At 49.4% G+C, this 17991-nt stretch overlaps 4 protein-coding genes across 4 annotated transcripts, besides 2 other annotated features; 2 read left to right on the top strand and 2 right to left on the bottom strand.

The window, feature by feature from the left end:
- Positions 1 to 247: 247 nt before the first annotated feature.
- FPSE_11422 (uncharacterized protein) lies at positions 248 to 2356 on the bottom strand (the record flags this gene model as incomplete). Its single annotated transcript, XM_009264539.1, has 1 exon — positions 248 to 2356. The coding sequence occupies one exon, from the start codon at positions 2354 to 2356 to the stop codon at positions 248 to 250; it is 2109 nt and encodes a 702-aa protein (XP_009262814.1).
- A 4465-nt stretch (positions 2357 to 6821) lies between these two features.
- Positions 6822 to 6845: a microsatellite.
- A 344-nt stretch (positions 6846 to 7189) lies between these two features.
- Positions 7190 to 7217: a microsatellite.
- Positions 7218 to 7876: 659 nt separating this feature from the next.
- Positions 7877 to 9945, bottom strand: FPSE_11423 (uncharacterized protein; the record flags this gene model as incomplete). The annotated part of the gene is made up of 6 exons (XM_009264540.1): positions 7877 to 8209; positions 8275 to 9254; positions 9312 to 9395; positions 9441 to 9599; positions 9746 to 9812; positions 9889 to 9945. 6 exons carry the CDS (start codon positions 9943 to 9945, stop codon positions 7877 to 7879), a joined length of 1680 nt encoding a protein of 559 aa, XP_009262815.1.
- A 1365-nt stretch (positions 9946 to 11310) lies between these two features.
- On the top strand, positions 11311 to 14484 carry FPSE_11424 (uncharacterized protein; the record flags this gene model as incomplete). The annotated part of the gene is made up of 5 exons (XM_009264541.1): positions 11311 to 13421; positions 13471 to 13574; positions 13625 to 13701; positions 13750 to 13953; positions 14005 to 14484. The coding sequence occupies 5 exons, from the start codon at positions 11311 to 11313 to the stop codon at positions 14482 to 14484; spliced, it is 2976 nt and encodes a 991-aa protein (XP_009262816.1).
- A 1605-nt stretch (positions 14485 to 16089) lies between these two features.
- FPSE_11425 (uncharacterized protein) lies at positions 16090 to 17821 on the top strand (the record flags this gene model as incomplete). Its single annotated transcript, XM_009264542.1, has 3 exons — positions 16090 to 16391; positions 16442 to 17028; positions 17076 to 17821. The coding sequence occupies 3 exons, from the start codon at positions 16090 to 16092 to the stop codon at positions 17819 to 17821; spliced, it is 1635 nt and encodes a 544-aa protein (XP_009262817.1).
- Between the last annotated feature and the right edge of the window lie 170 nt (positions 17822 to 17991).

The raw sequence follows: 17991 nt of genomic DNA, 5'->3' as shown, positions 1-17991 counted from the left end.
TTTGTCCCGTATAACGGGGGCCTTTGACTTTGGGTGCTTTGACCGAGTAGTCCTTCATGACAAGAGTAATTCATCTGCGGGTGAGATGACACGTTGCAAGTACTCTCATCACGAAGCCAACTCTTTACGGAAATTCGCTTCAAGCTAGTTATTATAACAACAGGTCTTGGCTCTGTTACACTCATCAATTCATCAAGATGCAGCTTTCTCTATTGTGGCATTAATTGGTCCAATAACCCATGCATGTCTATCCATAATATCCTGTTCTATTGGTCTCTCCGTATCCCTCCATCAGAAACTCCATTTCGGGCCATCCAGCCACTTCCACCTCACTTCCCGGTATAAACTGTGCCATCGACCCTTCAATTGTTGTTCCAACTCCCGGGAACGGCAAGAAGTTCAGAAGACCGTCCATGGACCCGATTCCTTGAGCTTGGGGGTCCTGTGGCTGCATTTGCTGAGCTGTCCATCCAGGAGGATACGGCATTGTGTTCGTGTTTATGCCTTGCGGAGGGAGATTTGACGTGGCCGGTGGATCGTTTGGGGTATTGGCGCACTCTGAGAATGTATCAACAACTTGGGCGAGTCGCGCCATTGAGCCGCATTTTTCGGTGTGGTTGATGACATTTCGTAGGGTCTCTACTATGCGTCGAATCTTTGTTTGTAGAGCTACCTCATCCGGCTTGACTCCTTCTACCAGCTCGCCAGGCCGTAGTCGAAGTAGTCGAAGGATCAATATCATGGCTGAACAGTAAGCGTAGAAAACATCCAGCCCCGAAAGACCGTTGAGAACGTCGAAGTGGTCGAGAAGTATCATGAGGTAGCTCAGTTGACATGCGTGCTTGACACACAACGCAGCGTGTGTAGGTACCGGTGCTTTGGCTGAGTCAGCATCGGCCTTGCGCGTCGATGCCACGTCGCGAAGTAGCAGTGGCCGTGTAGCAACTATAGCGATATAGTGAAACTGAATGTGCATCAGCAAGACAGCGCGAAGTTGTGGACCCGTCTTCCAAGCCAACGAGACTTTAAGTTCCTCCATATCAACAGCACCATCCCCATCCAGTGATGGGAGCGCCCTGCCTTCCAACTTTATCCAAGCGACGTCTAGCCCTGGTGCCTTTCCTATGTCTCTTTTCCAACCATCCAGGGCATTCATAATCTCATCGAGTTTCGGTCCTGGGCTTCGGTTTACTCCATGGAGTAGTCTTGTTCGTGCTAGAATAGCCTGAAGTTTGACAGACCACGATACGAGCCTAGCATCTGTCCCTATGCCTCCTTCTACAAAGTCTTCCCTCGGCGGTACGACTTCGACGTCAAGCTCTTGCAGACCACTAGGTCGGCCAAGACTTGATGCGAGAAATTGCTCGAATGCGTAGAGTGTGCAGAACACCCATTTTCTGACTTCTCTTTCGAGCGGCCGGAACGAAGAACTCATATCTAGTCGATGAAGGCCCATAGCGAAGGCAATCCGAGTTGCCGTGCCTGCTATGTTCCATGCCGCGTTCCTTTCGTTGTTATTGTGCAGGAAGAGGGCCAGCAGTAACAGGACCCGAACGTTGGATAATGAGCACTTTGCGATGAACTGAGGCAGCAGGGTTCTAGCCACTGTAACTGATCTTCGCCGAAGGGCAGAATGGTCAATGTTGGGGATTAACTTATCCGATATAGATCCAAATACGACAATCATATGAAGACAACCAATCCAGCCCCAGTCGGGTAGTGGAAGTGGTCTTGAATTCGGAATACGCGGATCCCGTCGAGCTTGAACGATAAACAGCTCATATTCTTCTTCAAAGGTGGCTCGATGGAAGAGAGGAAAGTCATCATGGACATTCTTGAAGTATGAGTGGATGAGCTTTTCCAACACTTCATTTGGAGGAAATTGGCCAAGAATCTCATCCATGTCAGCAGTGGGAAGACGTGTAAAATCGCGCGCGATAGCAGATGTCATGGACCCGGGCGAAGGACCATCCTGAGGCCAGACAGTACTGCGTTGGGGTTGATCGTCTTCATCTTGTCCATCGGCCTCCAGGAGTCGACTCGTGTTATCCTGAGTGAACTTTGTAACTCCCAGACGACCTGGAGTAGTTTGACTATCGTTTGAATCAACGAGGTTTCGTAACTGATTCCAAAAATTAAGGGTTCCTGAAGGACCGATATAGTGTTGATGGCCAGAGTTATCTTTGACCAGCGACGACTGAGGCTCTTCACTTTGTGATTTACCAGGTGCAGCAGCAGCATCATCTGCGGTAATAATTTCCGGTCCTGTTGATGGTGTGTGTGTATTGTTAGGCGGACTTGATACCAACTCTTCAACTTTAATCAGCTTGCGATTAGGGTCAGAGATATTGGGCATTTTATAACCCATTCGTTGACCCAATTTGGCAAGATCATTGACGGTATCGAGGGATTCATCCGGGAATGCGCCTTTGACGAGAGCTTCGAGACAAAGGTACCTGGTAAGTTTGCAGGGTTAATAAGAGTGTAGCTTATACAATGGGGTTGGATCGGCCGGCACCTATCGCTTAAATCATCGACACTCCCGTAGAAGCGCGTTTTACGCGGCGCCGTGTACGAGCAGGTGACATTATGTTCGACGCAGTTAATGCAGCCTGTGCCCGAAGGGTCAGGCACGCACTTGCACCGACGCTTAGAGTAGACACATAATCAGCGCCGGGTCGTGAGTGGATAGATGGAGACATGCTGTGTTTCACAGAGAAACGCCTAGGCCAACTCACCTTGCGACAACGGTCACAGCTCTGAGCATTTCTTTTACGAGATTCGTCAGGTATGCGCCTTAGGCGACGCTTGGCGGCTATCGCTGAAGACTCGACTGCTGTTGACATCGTATGGCCTGACTCTGACATTATGACTCTCCGAGAGGGAGGGATTCATCGAATCGATGCTTCCTTTGCTGGGGGGGGGTTGGGGGAGGAATGAATGTATTCGGATGGAGGGACACGGTCCGCGGGTGGAACAGGCGGATGTATGCTTCCGACAGTAGACGTAGATGGCGTCAAGCCTAAAAAGCCGCTGATGGAACGAAAGGATGACAGAAATTATGGGGACTGAACCTCGATTCAACATCATCTCTTGTTCAACGACAATAGTTGTATATTCCGATATATCATAGCTGACCTAGGTACAACTCATCAATTCCCACGGGTCTAAGCAGTGTCACTCGTGACTCTATGCCCGAGCACGTCTGACGTCTTCTACAAGCATGAGATATTGACAAGGTCTAGTCTGAGCGGTGAGATTCAAACTAGTAACTCCACAACCAATATCTCGATATCATTCGTCAACGAGCCATTTCTGATACAATTTCCATGGCCTATCAACACTGAAATAGAAGATACATTCGATCATTATGATGCGGCCGCTCGAGAAAGAGAAAATTATAGTTCAATAAAACGAGGGCACACTTGAACGATGGTTCGACAAGACAGGCCTGGATAGGCAAGGGCCCCGAAGAAACTCGATCACTTATTACCACGTTGGACATAACACTTGACGGGTTTCAGGCGTTATTCAAGGGTCTAAGAAGTGAAAACATCGGTAGAAACCCTCTCTTTTCCGGGATGGATGTGTCCCTTACTGGTGTGATCTGTGTTACCGGTAAGAAGGAAGCCAACCTGCCATAGACTATGTCAGAGATGAGTAATTGCATTCAGACTCGTTTTCTTGACATTCATCAGAATATCATTCTTGATACGATTCTTGGTTGATTGGAACACTTGATATGTTTCGTATGTTTGTATATGGGGTTAGCCAATCAGTGAGGGCATCCGACAGATGGTTGATATTGTTAAATAACAAGTATTGTCTATAATATCTAAAAGGCAAAGTATCAATTGAAATATCATAACAAAGGCTATTGTCAGACTCGACATCATCCGGCAATTTCTGTCAACTGCGTTCTGCTAAAAGGGCTATCGCTAAACAACGTGGGAGTTGTCTCTTCTCCCAGCCCTTCTTCCATAAAACACACCGCTCTTGACAATGATCAGTAATCGTAAATAGGGCTTTTGCTTAATAAAGAGGTAGGTGTAAAGATGCAAAAGCTTCCAATACAATATTGCAAAGTCAAGATTGTAATTCGCCTATATACCCTAGACAGATCAGCCTTGATTAATCGATCAATTCGCCTACCTAGGCACATCACAAAACATGATCGCCAAGACAATACTCAAATTCACGAATGCAACAGCAAACAGACTGAACGGGCAACTTTTTCGACATTATTGCAGGATACTAATGCAAGCAACTCTTTCGAGGCAATACATACAATCCTTGTCGATAGACCGTCGGCCAACTGCTAAGCGAGGGCGGGGACTCTTTGCTTACCCCGATGCTAAGCTTGTCGATCTACAGGAAGCGAAGCACGTCTGAGTTGAGTTGGCCGACGTCAACTGTCATGCAAGACAAAGACAAGGGTGTTACGATACGGTGGCTTGAGAAACATGCATGCATGCATGCATACTATATTCGCCGAGACATGGAGGATTGTCGTCATAATGGTGCCACGCACGGTTGGTGTGACACCGTAAAAAGCCCTTGTATACCAGATATAGTTGTATTTTTGATATCATTAATTCATTACGAGTGCCACGTCACTCTAGTACAGAACTATCTACTCTCCTCTTGGAACCGTCATGACAGGCGGTTCAAGCTTCACCGTTCTTCCATGCTTGATCAGTTCGGTCGCTTGCATAAAGAACGAATCAATCCGAAGAATGACAGGCCTCAAAAAGACCTGCGCTGCCGTGTCTTCCGTTGCACCGAGCCGCTGCAGTGAAAGGTGGAACTTCTCTAGTAATCTATAAGCCGCCTCGATATCGCGAGGGTCACTGGCTAGGAGAAACAAGTATATGAGAAAGTTTCCACAAAGGATAAGCTGTGATCGGGCAACTAGGCTGTGTTAGTCAATGAGAGATGGGTGAGATTAGAGAAAACTTACAGCGACCCCAGAAGCTAGTGAGTTCCTCCTCGGTGATGTATGACATAAAGGTGGTAAAGAGTTCGAACTCTGCGAGAGCGGTGGACAGCCACCTCTGCAGGTTTGAACCAGGTGTTACCTTTGCGGCTCTCGTGGCGGGGAACATGAGACCACGGAAGAGCAGTACTTGTGTTGCAAAGAAGGAGATGTGCAGGGGTCCTGATAACCGTTAGATACCATCGGCCAACTTTGTAAAGAACATACCATTGTGAGCATAAGGTCTTACAGCCAAACAACTTGGGATAAGACTGTGCCATTCCTTGAGCGTTTCTCGAATGGGGATCAACTGCGTACGCGTCTGCGTATTAGATCGCACGCCACTGTTACATGTTAGTCATTGATCGCATAAGCATTAGACTGATTTGGACTCACTGGCTACAATCCAAGATAGCACGCATTTCCCTTGATACAGTAATCTGCTCGAGGAAACGTGCTCCATCTACTACGTGGAAGGTGGCATCCTCGGGGTCAATCATATACCGCAGATCGTCAGGGATGTCCTCGCCGGACCGAAGATCGTCCATATCTGGTGGCGGAGTCGTAAAGGACTCGTAACTGATATGCGGGGGGTTACCGTGGGCTACCGACGACCAACAGTCTGTATAAAAGACAGCCCACCACAGCTTCTTGCGGAGTCTCTTCTCCCACGGCGCAATGTTCCACTTGTCAGGGTCCATGTGAAGACCGAGCATCTGAGCGACAGAGGTGGCTTGACACGCCATGACCCAGGTGTACGGGGTCTCGACACTGTCTATCTCGGGTGGCTTCATATGAATCAACAGCAGAGCTGACATTAACCGAGATAGATTAGGCGCTTCGAGTTCTCGCCGCAATGCTTCTTGGGCGTTGTTGATCAGCTCATGCTGTCTGAAGGGACATGGTATCCTGGCGAGCTGGGCGTCTTGAGACCAGAAGACGCAGGCCAGCGCATACACGGCGCCCCGTAGTGAGGAGGGTATGTCTAGTTTAGAGGTTGCATATTGTCTAAGGAAACGAGACTTTTGAACAACAGGGAACCCTGAATGGACGTGTCGGAAGTAAAGTCGAACCAGGGCTGGTCCATGGGGCCATACAATACGTTCGATGGCGTCTGAAGCATGCTGTCTAGCCTCATTCTTGTGGTCGGGGAACTCATCAAGCAGAAGCAAAAAGTGCATCGGGTAATCATCCTGATCAGGCCCGCCGTGATAGACCTGGACAAAGTTTGCGTCAATGCCTTCTCTCTCGCTGAGAAGGACCGACCGAAAGGCGTCGAGAAAGTAAGGATCCTGCTCCGAGGCTAATGCCATGGCATGGGCTGTCCGGCCTGGTACATCTTCAATGGCGTAAACAACTTCCTGATTAGGCTGTAAACGGGGTGGATCAAGGCTGAGGGTGTTGAGGGCCGAAGGGCTTTGACCAGGGACCGAGGGAGGATGGGGCCGGACGAGGCCGTTGTGGACAACGGCCGAGGGCTCCGATCTGTGGTGGCGATTGACTTCGGAGGCTGCCGATGGAGAAATGGCAGAGTTTGATGCCGTGACTGAAGCCGTAACTGAAGCGGTGATTGAAGCGGGACTTGTGGCATCGAGACTCCTAGCCGTGTCGGCAGTTGAAGGTGATGGACCGCCAGGACCAGGGTAGATATGATGACCAGAAGCTGACGAAGGACCGGGCCGAGAGCCCAGAACGTCGGGATCGGAGAGAGATTGGCATACCAAGCCTCTGCTTTTACAAAACAGACCTGGAGTTACGAATGATGCACTGGTTAGTTGAATCAAGTCACAAATACAGTAAATGGTGTGTGTGTATATATGGCTTAATTAAGTGTCAAGGATGATATGATGAGATGAGATGAGATGAAATGGAAGAACCGATAGTGCGGTAGTGGGGGGGATGGATGGCATCTCACATGGGGGCTCAGAAGTAATGACACAAGCAGTCTTACGGCGACGACAAGCGTCGCAGGGTCTGTTCTTGCGACTTCTGGGCTGACGCGCTTTACCAAAGTTACTGCGAATGCTGAACTTGCGGGGCGTGGACGAAGAAGAAGTTGCCCTTTCAGGATCCATGGAATGGGAATGGGAATGATCCATGATCAATAGTTAGGATCCGTAGGTTATGGGTCTGTGGTCTGGTCTGGTCTGGCTCTGGCTCAGGTACCCGAAGCCAACCGAGAGAGAGAAACAAAGGGGAGTAGATAGTCCGGAGGTGTGTGTATGTGTGTGTGTGTGTATGTCTCCACGTGTGCACCGTAAATGGCACAAAAAGGGCAATAAAAAAGAACTGCAGAAAGAAGGATCAAAGGAAGCGAGTTCGTCGGCGAAAAGAAAGGAACTGGCGTGATGGAGGGAAGGGATGGGATGGGGGAAAAGATAAGTTGGCCGACTAGGGGGGGTCTCTTGGAGGGCACTTGTTAAGAGGGTCCTTTCTTTAGGTCCAGTAGTGTCGGCACTTGTTAGGATCGGCTTTGACCGAATGCAGACAAGATGCTTCTGAGCTGTCTAATTACGTACTGGTATTTGTATTGTATCTGTGGCAGAGTGTGTCTCTCATGACGGAAACCAAGTTGGAACTTTTCCATGACTGTTTACTGGTGATTCCGTTGTTTACATTACAATTAAAACACACACACAGACGGCTTGGAGATTGGATCCGAATCGCGGGTGAAGATCCTTGAAGATCACAATACAGGGAGTAGCTTGCGAGTGCCATGCTCCCCTGTGCCTGAATCATGGATCTGGTCCCAGCGCCATGGGAACGAGTCTGTAATATTAATACAGGGTTAAATTAATAAACTCTAAACAAGGAAAAGTGACTCCTGCTCCCCAGCCCAATCATTCAATCAATCGCTCGCCTCAACTTTCAAACAATAGTGTACAGTATCACTCTCCCAATCTAACAAGACGTCGCTACCGTCGCCAAGGAGTTTGGTCCCTTGCTGTGCGGTATGATGTGTTCCTGGCTCCCTGGCTCGCCCTCAGTGTAGGGCATGTTCCAGCGGTCATGGTACATTTGCTGTGTGTCCTTGGCAGAGACGCCGTCTTTGACAAAGTTGTCTAGTTTCTCGTCTGGCGCAACCAAGTGAAGGGCGTAATACACCGCTGCACTGACGACAAATCCAAACAGATAATTGAGTCTGTATAGCTCAATCGCGCCGTCTGACACGTGAACCGACGTGTTTACTGCCGCAATAAAGCCCGGCATCTGTGGAACGACACCTACAATCCACTACGAGACAACAAAAGTTAGTTCATGTTGCGATTGGATAATCTCCGTGTCAAAGCGCGACTTACCGCTGCAAATGCTCTCCAGTTGACACCGGCCTTGTACCAATAAATGCTCTCGCTGTGGCCCACATAGAGGTGATCGACGTTGATCTTCCCCTTTGCCACCAGGTTATAGTGGGCGACCATGAGACCGGTCATGGGCGCCAAGAAGACGCTGTAACCCGAGAGGACCGTGAGGAACACGGTAGCTGTGTTGACGAGCCTCCAGGGGTTGACGATGGGGCTGAGGAGAGCCATCAGGTACGCGCCGCGACGGATGTTGATGTACCTGGGGAAGACGGACGCCAGGTCGATGCCGCCCGAGAGTGCGTTGCCGGGCAAGTTGCTGCCCATTTGCGAGATGGAAAGCGCGAGACCGGCGAAGAAGACGGCTGCTCGGGTGCCCGACGTGGGATCCTTGGCCAGCATGGCTGCGAATAAAGTAGGAGGGTTCCAGATAGCCTCGCCCATTCGCTTTTGCGTAGCAGCCGTGACCAAAATGCCAATCACGGACGCCCCAATGCTGTAGAGGGGAAAAGCAAAGGCCTGTCCCCAAATGGCAGCGCTGGGTTCTCTGGCAAGACGCGCGTAGTCGTTCTGGTTGAGAATGCCCGCGGCGATACCTCCAACTGTCGACATAATGCCCGAGATCAACAACCAAGTAACGCTATTCGGACCACCGGTCGTGGGAAGAGGTGTGCTGCCGCTGATGGTGTCGCCGAAGCCATCGGACCCCATTGTCGCGAGGGCCCATATCAAGAGCACCAGGAAGAAGACGAGGGTGATTGAACTGGCAATGTTGAAGAACTTTTGTATCTTGTGCGGTCGGATCCAGAGGAGGGGGAGCGTGGCGACGCAAAAGATAAAGTACGACAGGAACTGGGCCGATGTCATACCCGTCGAGGCAGGGATCGTATTGGGGATGTGTTTCTCAAGGGACGGATCCCATGATAGGAGCATGAGGTAGACGCATTGTCCGCCAACCCATGATTGGAAGCCATACCAGACTGCGAGTGTCGAGTGTCAGTTGGTGGTATACACCCCAGGGCTACGGGAGAACATACCTAGAGAGAGAAAGATGCGGTTCCAGATGACGAATTGAGAACCCCAGATTCCCCAAACCGCCCTGCTGAATACAGGGAAACCAACTGCAATTGTCAGTTATTGGTCTGACCAATTGATGAACAACTTACTGTGATAATAAGCTCCCGCCAATGAAGCAAGAATTAGAGCAGCTGTTGCGAAGATGTTCCCCAGGACAATTGCAATAATCGCCTGCCACCACGTCAAGCCCAGAGGAATAAGAGCACTACCAGTCAAGTAGGTCGCTATGTTGCAATTGATCAAGAGCCCTGTTCCATGTTGCACCGGTCAGAGATCAGAATAGGAAGGCGAGAGAAGACAAAAAGAAAAAAGAGACAGCTCGCTTATGCACGCAGTCATGCATGCATGAATGATTTGCTTGGGTAACAATGGAAAGGAAAAGAGATAAACATACAAAAGTTATGAAAGGTCAAAAACGTCCATGTTCGTCTTTCGCTCGCTACTGGTCTAACATCTTCATTCTATTTGGGTCAGTCAGTTCAATTGACAAGACGCGTTTTTGGGAACAAGTCAAAGAAAGAGAAAGGTGTGACGTACAATAAATCGCGAGCCACGCGGTAGCTCAAGCCGCTGAACAAGATTCGTCAAAGCCATGGGGGGAGGCTGGGAATAGCCTCAATGGAGAACAAGAGTAAACCCTTCTAGACCGATCGAAAGCCAAGATCAGGATTTAAAGATCAATAGTGTGTTCAGTAGCTCAAGCCGATATTGTTTTTTTCTTTCTTTTTCCTACAGTCACGAATTGAAGGAGAAGGGGGAAGGGGGGTTTAGAATTTAGATATGGGGGAGACGAGCCAGAAGAAACTGGGGGGAACATCAATTTCAGTTTGGAGCTAATAGTGCCCCCGAAACCTTAGACTAGTTCGTCAGCTTTACCTGACAGAGACAGAGAAATAAGATCAAGATCCGCATTGTTTGTTCAATATTGAGGCCAGCTGCAGAACAAGAACAAACAAATCTCAGCTAGCCTTGTCTTTTTTACTGGGGGGAAATGAGATGACATATGAGACGGACCATTCCTTGACCGGGTAACACGGTGCTTTTGTTTGTCTGCATTTGTAACCCCCGACTCTGTACTACCCCAGACTCATGTGGTCATGTCATGGAATGTGAAGACATGTACATATGTAGGCCAAGAAACGCATTGGCCAATAGACAGAAAACAAAAAAAGAGAAAAGAAGAGACAGGCAAGATCGACGATATAAGTAGATGAGATGAGATGAGATTCCGATTCCGATTCTTGGGCCTGGGTCTGTTGGTTGCGACCCCAAGTACTTGGCCAAAGTCACCTCGTTCCGGGGGGATACTCCGAGGGAATGGTTCAGATTTTTTCTCCTTTGCCTTTCTCCATCTTCGGGCATACCTTCCCCCCCCCCTGTCCTGACCAGTTACAGTAGCTGACCACAGGGCAGTGTACCGAGTTATGCACCCATGGTATGGAGGCTCACCTCAGCTGCAGCAACACCACTACAGCACAGCATCACGACACCCGCAGGGTAGCTGATATTATCCCCACCAGAGAAACAGGGCCCGTCAAAATCCACTAGATCGGGCAACTAGTCTATACGCCGCTTGGCGTCGGCCAACTTGTCCAGTTTTTGCCCCTCCCACCTTGAATGTCTCGACCATGGATGGATCACGACAAGGAAATCGTCGGGCTTTCTTTTTGTTCTTTTCTTTCTTTTCCTATGCTTTCCTTAATCATGCATACTTAGCTTCGGGGTAATGGATGTACAGGGTTGTCAAACGAGGACCGGCAAAAAGTCATATAAAACTCCCCCTTCCGAAGCTTCCACTTCACAGCCATCATGCTATAAACTCACTACAGCCAATGCTATCAGGCTTCTGGCTACTATTATTACAACCATTAACTAAAAAAGTGAATGGACTGACTAACAAGAACCTACTTGACTCGACTCGATCATCACCAACACGAAACAAATAAAACGAGAAACACAATGCCCTCCCTCTACCGAATCGGAGTCGATGTTGGAGGAACAAACACTGACGCCGCAATCCTCGACATACGAGCCACCAACAACCCCGGTCGTGGCGTCCTGGCCTCCCATAAAGCGAGCACCACAAAAGACATCACCAGTGGCATCGAAGCAGCCATAAGAGCAGTCATTCGTGATTCTGCTGTCGACCAGAGCTGTGTTCTCAGCGTTACGATAGGAACAACACATTTCATCAACGCCCTTGTAGAAGCAGATGCCAGAAGACTCGACCGTGTTGCTGTGCTGAGGCTGTGCGGTCCGTTTACAAGACAATTGCCACCCTTTGCCGATTTCCCCCTCGGCCTAAGAACAATTCTTGACGGAGGTGTATACTATCTCGATGGAGGTCTTGAGATTGACGGGAGGGAAATATTACCACTGGACGAGGAACAGATTAGACGGACGGCTAGGGATGTTGTCGCCAAGGGTATCAGCGTCATCGCTCTAGTAGGCGTCTTTTCACCACTCGACCACGACGGCCTACACGAAGAACGATGCCGACGAATTATTTATGAGGAATGTCCGGGACTACAAGTTGTCTGCTCTCAAGACATCGGACCAACAGGATTTCTAGAGCGTGAAAATGCGACAATTCTCAACGCCTCCATACTACGCACTGGACACAGAGTCAAGAAGGGGTTCAAGCATGCCATGCACCGACTACAACTCACATGTCCTCTCTTCCTATCGCAAAACGACGGAACATTGATCGACGCCGACACAGCAGCCGAATTCCCCATCAAGACTTTTGCAAGTGGACCAACAAATAGTATGACCGGAGCCGCATTTCTCGCCGGGTTGGATAAGAGGGCTGAGACACAATCGGAAGAGGAGGAACCGCAAGTTTTGGTTGTTGACATTGGAGGTACAACCACTGATGTCTGCGCTCTGCTCCCCTCTGGTTTCCCTCGCCAAGCCCCCGGTTTCGTCGAGGTGGGAGGCGTTCGCACCGCATTCTCAATGCCAGAGGTTGTCTCAATCGGTCTAGGAGGTGGAAGCAAAGTGAACGTTAATGATGAGACGGGGGCTGTCACCATCGGTCCTGGATCAGTTGGTCATTGTATACAACAGGAAGCAAGAGTCTTTGGAGGTAAGACTTTGACAGCGACCGACATTGTCGTCGCGCTGGGTAAAGTCAACCTTGGAGATGCATCTCTGGTCAACGATGTCCCTCCTTCTGTTGTGGAGAACGGCCGCAAAGAACTCAACAGAATGCTGGAGAGTCTCGTTGAACAAATGAAGGTCTCTTCAGCGCCCGTCCATGTCCTTCTCGTCGGTGGAGGCGCCCTGCTCGTCACAGAGGCTCTCGCCGGCGTGGACAAGTGCATCGTGCCCATCCACCAAGGCGCAGCCAACGCAGTCGGCGCAGCAATCGCAAAGGTTTCTGGTGAGATTGACATTGTGGAAATCCCCGAAGGACGATCCGAAAAGGTCATTGTCGACGCAGCGTGCGCCAAAGCAATTGATCTCGCCATCGCCAAGGGCGCTGCGAAGAACGATGTCAAGATCGTCGAGATCAACAAGATGCCGCTGCAATACTTGTCCAACGGTGCTATCAGGATACAAGTACGCGCTGTTGGCCAATTGGCTATTCCTGAAGAGCTCACGCCGCCACCTTCACCACCTGTGTTAAGCATGCGCGAGACTCAAGAGGACGAGGGTGAGAAAGTTAGCGTCCCTGGTGCTTTGATACCGACATACAAGCCATCTCTACATGTGGACCTCGACGCATACAGGCCTGATGTTCAAGACGGTGTGTGGTATCTCTCAGAAGTCGATCTAGAAATGATCGCCACCGGATGTGGTGTTCTCGGAACGGGCGGCGGCGGACCAACACACCACGAATACCTCAAGAGTCTGGATGCGCTACGGAAGAACCCGGAAAAGAAGATGAGAGTCATTTCGCCCAAAGCTCTTGACGACGATGCCATGGTTTGCTTTGGTTCGTGGTATGGTAGTCCGAGTGTGATCAATGAGCGGATTGCGGGTGGTAATGAGATCGTCACGGGGATTAATGCTGTGAACAAGGTCGTTGGAAACAAGACTTTTGACGGCATGTATATTGATGAGATGTAAGTTGATCGCTGCAATAGACACGGAAATGGATGCTAACGAGACTAGTGGTGGTGGAAATGGTATGAGTGCTTTTCCTTCGGCTGTTCATTTCGACGTTCCTGTCGTCGATGGCGATGCCATGGGTCGAGCATACCCAACCATGTATCACGGTAAGTCTTTTATTTCTTAGGGCCTGAACTACGTCGCTAAGTTATCGAAGCTACATTTAGTGTTTACGGTCACTCTCTTACACCGTGTGTCTTGTCCGATGCAAGAGGCAATGTCAGTGTAGTCATGGTAAGTCTTTAATCATGACTCCTTCAATTCTGTAGCTAACAAGACCAGAGCACCGACACCCCCATGCGTCTAGAGTCCCTCCTTCGAACAACAACCATCGAACTTGGTCTTGGCTGTGCAGTTTGCGCTAATCCTCTGCCCGGCTCTGTGATTAAATCCCACGGCGTTCCCAACACTGTTTCCCAAGCGTGGTATCTCGGTCGCGCGGTACACAACGCCCGACGAAAAAAGACCAGCTATGTAGACGCAATTGTAAGTTGTTCATCTTTCGTTTTTATAAGAGTCGATGCTAATTAATGATAGTTTGACGTCTGCGCTGGAAAACTACTATTTACCGGTAAAATCGTCGATGTGAGAAGATACATTGGCGGCGGCTACACAATGGGCTCAGTGGTAATTGCTCCGCTCAGCGCCGACGAACGCGAAACAAACGGATTGGAAAGTACCACAAGCGGTGACAAGCACATGGTCATCCCCTTCCAGAACGAGTATCTCTACGCCGCTCTCAGCGACGCCGACGGCTCGGAAGAATCGCAAGAGGTTGTATGCACAGTTCCCGACCTAATATCCATCCTCGGCCAAGACGGCGAGGGAATTGGTTCTCAGGATTTGCGGTACGGTTTGAGGGTGAACGTCGTTGCTCTACCAGCGCATCCGCTGTGGAAGACAGACAAGGGCATGAAGGTTGGCGGACCAGAAGGGTTTGGGCTCAAGATGGGTTACGTGGGTGTTGATAATGACTTTACTGAGGCGAGGAGCGTGATTGAGGAGTTTGGGGCATAGGATATGAATGCATGAGCGTGCATTGCATTCAGCATTGGGTTAGTTATGACATGGGTTTGGGCGCATTTAGAGGCATGGCATGGCATGATATTGGTGGAGTTTAGGAAGCATTGGGGTGTATTAAGATAGCATCATGACAATAGACATTGCAATTTCGACAGCAGATATTAAAGGATTTCGGAGGATTTCTCTACTCTCGTGAATAAGACCAACCTGATGAAGGTAGTATCGGTAGTGTTAGCTCCGGCAATGAGCAAGTCTTGGTGCGGCACCGTGCCACGTTTAGTCGCTGGGCATTGAACTTGGACGTCGTTGAACCTGTACCGCGATTTTTGGCGATGAAATTGTTGCTCTATTTCCCGGCCTTTGTTTGATGAGTTGTGTTGAACTTGGGTGACATGCATGAGCGAGAAGTTGTGTTGTTTGAGACAGGTGTGTTTCTACAAGCCACCACTGATACGTTGAGTGGTTATTCATAGCACGGTCGCAAATGCGATAGAGGGACAGTATGTACCTATAGACTCTATTTCTCAAAAGAAGCAATGCTCAATTAACTGTTAAAGAATAATTGACGTATGGACGGCTATGCGAATTGAGTTGTCTTCTGGTCTTGTTAGGCCTGTCAAGTCTCGCGTCATGTGCCTAAAGGAACAATGCAGCCCTGACAAATGCTGGAACTGGGGGCTCAAATACTGCATGGGTCTGTATCATAAATCACAATTGAAGAATCCTTCTGTCGGGAATAGCAAGGATGATAGGGCTGTTGGTACCGGGACTGAGCGAGACTCACAATGAATCTGCCCACCAAATGCGCTCATGACAGGCAAACATCTTCCAGAACCCTAGATCAAGAGATCAATACGACAAGGAGGATTCAATTCAATTTAGGCACAATTACACAATGCCAGTTCTCAATTGAGCCGCTTATTGTCATCCATCACAGGATCAAAAACATGGGTTGACCAAAGATCAGGCATTCTCTTCCAACACTCCGGAAATACGACAGGGCATGTGACAAATCCCATTCTCCGCAAGTCGTTAAGCTTCCCCATAGACCCAGATCAATTGTCGCTTCTCATTGCAGCGCTTGAGCTGAGTATTCGGACCTATTAACCTGTGGGGAGATCCGGGGAATATTTTATCACATACAAACCAGTTCGGATCCGACTTGATCGTGATGTGATCCCCATGACACCACTCGCCAAAAGAGAAATATTCTCCGCAGAGTGGATGATAGGGTCGCCGAGATGGAAGAATCCGGGTGAGACCAGGCACAACTGTTCAACAGTCAGAACAGACGTCATGTCATGAAGCAATTGGTCCAACCGCTCGGTTACAGACCGTTACCATGGCCTGTCCTGTGGATCGCTGTCCTACATACGACAACAGGCAATCATCTCCGGCGTCAGAAGGCTTCACATCGCAGCACGAGAATCGCCAAACCTGGTCCCGTCAACATGTTCCACATCAAAAGTGATTTAACCAGTGGTGTAACCCGATACCCTGGGCTGGGGGGATATATAACATTCTTCACCTCCTGAGTTACACCGTTGTTCTCTTACTCTCTGTCATTGACTCAAACAACAACATATTTTACATGTCAAGATGCCTATTGGCAACATTTACGTGATCGCTGCTACTTCGGTAGTAGGCGGTGCACTCTTTGGCTTCGATATTTCCTCTATTTCTGCCCAGCTGGGAGAGAACTCGTACAAATGTTACTTCAACCAAGGTCCTAAAGGTCCCCCATTCAACGACGATTTGGACTGCAGTGGTCCAACGTCGCTGAACCAGGGCGGTATCACTGCTAGTATGGCTGCTGGTTCGTGGCTGGGAGCTCTGTGCTCTGGTATTCTCAGCGATCGTCTTGGAAGAAAGTACTCTATCATGGTTGGTTGCATCATCTGGTAGGTCAAGCTTGTGTACTCCCAGTCAGACCGGTTTTAACATCTTCCAGGACAATCGGTTCTATCATTTCCTGCGCATCGCAAAACATCGGAATGCTAGTCGTCGGCCGTGTCATCAACGGTTTAGCCGTCGGTATCGAATCCGCCCAAGTCCCCGTCTACATCGCCGAAATCTCTCCCCCCTCCAAACGCGGCCGCTTCATCGGTATGCAGCAATGGGCCATCACCTGGGGCATCCTGATCATGTACTACATATCCTACGGCAGCGCCAACATCGGCGGCCGCACCTCAGCCGACTACTCAACCGCCGCATTCCGTGTTCCCTGGGGTCTGCAGATGGTTCCCGGTATCTTCCTCTTCTTCATGATGATGCTTCTTCCCGAGTCGCCCAGATGGCTAGCCAGAAAGGATCGTTGGGATGAGTGCCATGCTGTACTTACGCTTGTGCATGGACATGGAGACCCGGATCATCCCTTTGTGGCTCTTGAGTTGCAGGATATCAAGGAGATGTGTGCTTTTGAGGCCTCGATTGCTGATGTTACGTATCTTGATCTCTTCAAGCCCAACATGCTGAACCGGACTATTATTGGAGTCTTTACTCAGATCTGGTCTCAGCTTACTGGCATGAACGTCATGAGTAAGTTCTATCCATACCTTGAGAGACTCACAATACTAACAAAGCAGTGTACTACATCTCCTACGTTTTTTCCATGGCGGGTTATTCAGGCAACGCCAACCTTCTCGCCTCTTCTATCCAATACATCATCAACGTCCTCATGACGATCCCCGCTCTTCTCTGGATGGACAAATGGGGACGTCGTCCAACCTTCCTCATCGGCGCTGCTCTCATGTGTACATGGATGTTTGCTAACGCAGGAATTCTTGCTGCTCACGGCACAATCATCCCCAAAGATGAGCGTGATTCACCTCAAGTATCTATGAGTGTCGGAGGAGGTGCTGCAAAGGGTCTCATCGCCTGCACATACCTCTTCGTCGCTTCCTACGCTCCAACATGGGGTCCTGCCTCCTGGACATACCCTCCCGAGCTGTTCCCTCTTCGTCTTCGAGGAAAGGGTGTCGCTTTCGCCACTTCATCCAACTGGGCTTTTAACACTGCTCTTGGTCTTTTCACACCCGTTGCTTTTGAGAACATTACGTGGAAGAGTTACATCATTTTTGGTGTTTTCAACGTCGCCATGTTTATTCACGTCTTCTTCATGTTTCCAGAGACAGCTGGAAAGACACTTGAGGAGACTGCTCATATATTTGAGGACCCTAAGGGTATCAAATATATTGGAACTCCAGCTTGGAAGACTCGTGTTGCGACTCACTCTACAACCAAGGCTGAGAAGGGCGATGTTGAGGCTAAGCTGAGTCACACCACACACGAGCAGGCTACTGGACGTGCTTCGCCGCCAGTAGAGAAGTAGAGGATGAAACGACTCTTGGTTTTTATCCCTTGCAAAGAGTCATATCGGGCGGGGGCAACTTCGATATTCAAGAGCTGTAGAACATCGTTTATGTGTCATATGTACTATCGTAGAACAAATAACATTGCCTTTCATAGTATTTATCGTCCCATTACCCAACAATAACAATT

The sequence above is a fragment of the Fusarium pseudograminearum genome, chromosome 1, assembly GCF_000303195.2.
Source record: "Fusarium pseudograminearum CS3096 chromosome 1, whole genome shotgun sequence".
Taxonomy (NCBI): domain Eukaryota; kingdom Fungi; phylum Ascomycota; class Sordariomycetes; order Hypocreales; family Nectriaceae; genus Fusarium; species Fusarium pseudograminearum.
The sequence above is the reverse complement of the archived record's forward strand: the minus strand, read 5'-3'. Positions and strand labels throughout refer to the sequence as shown.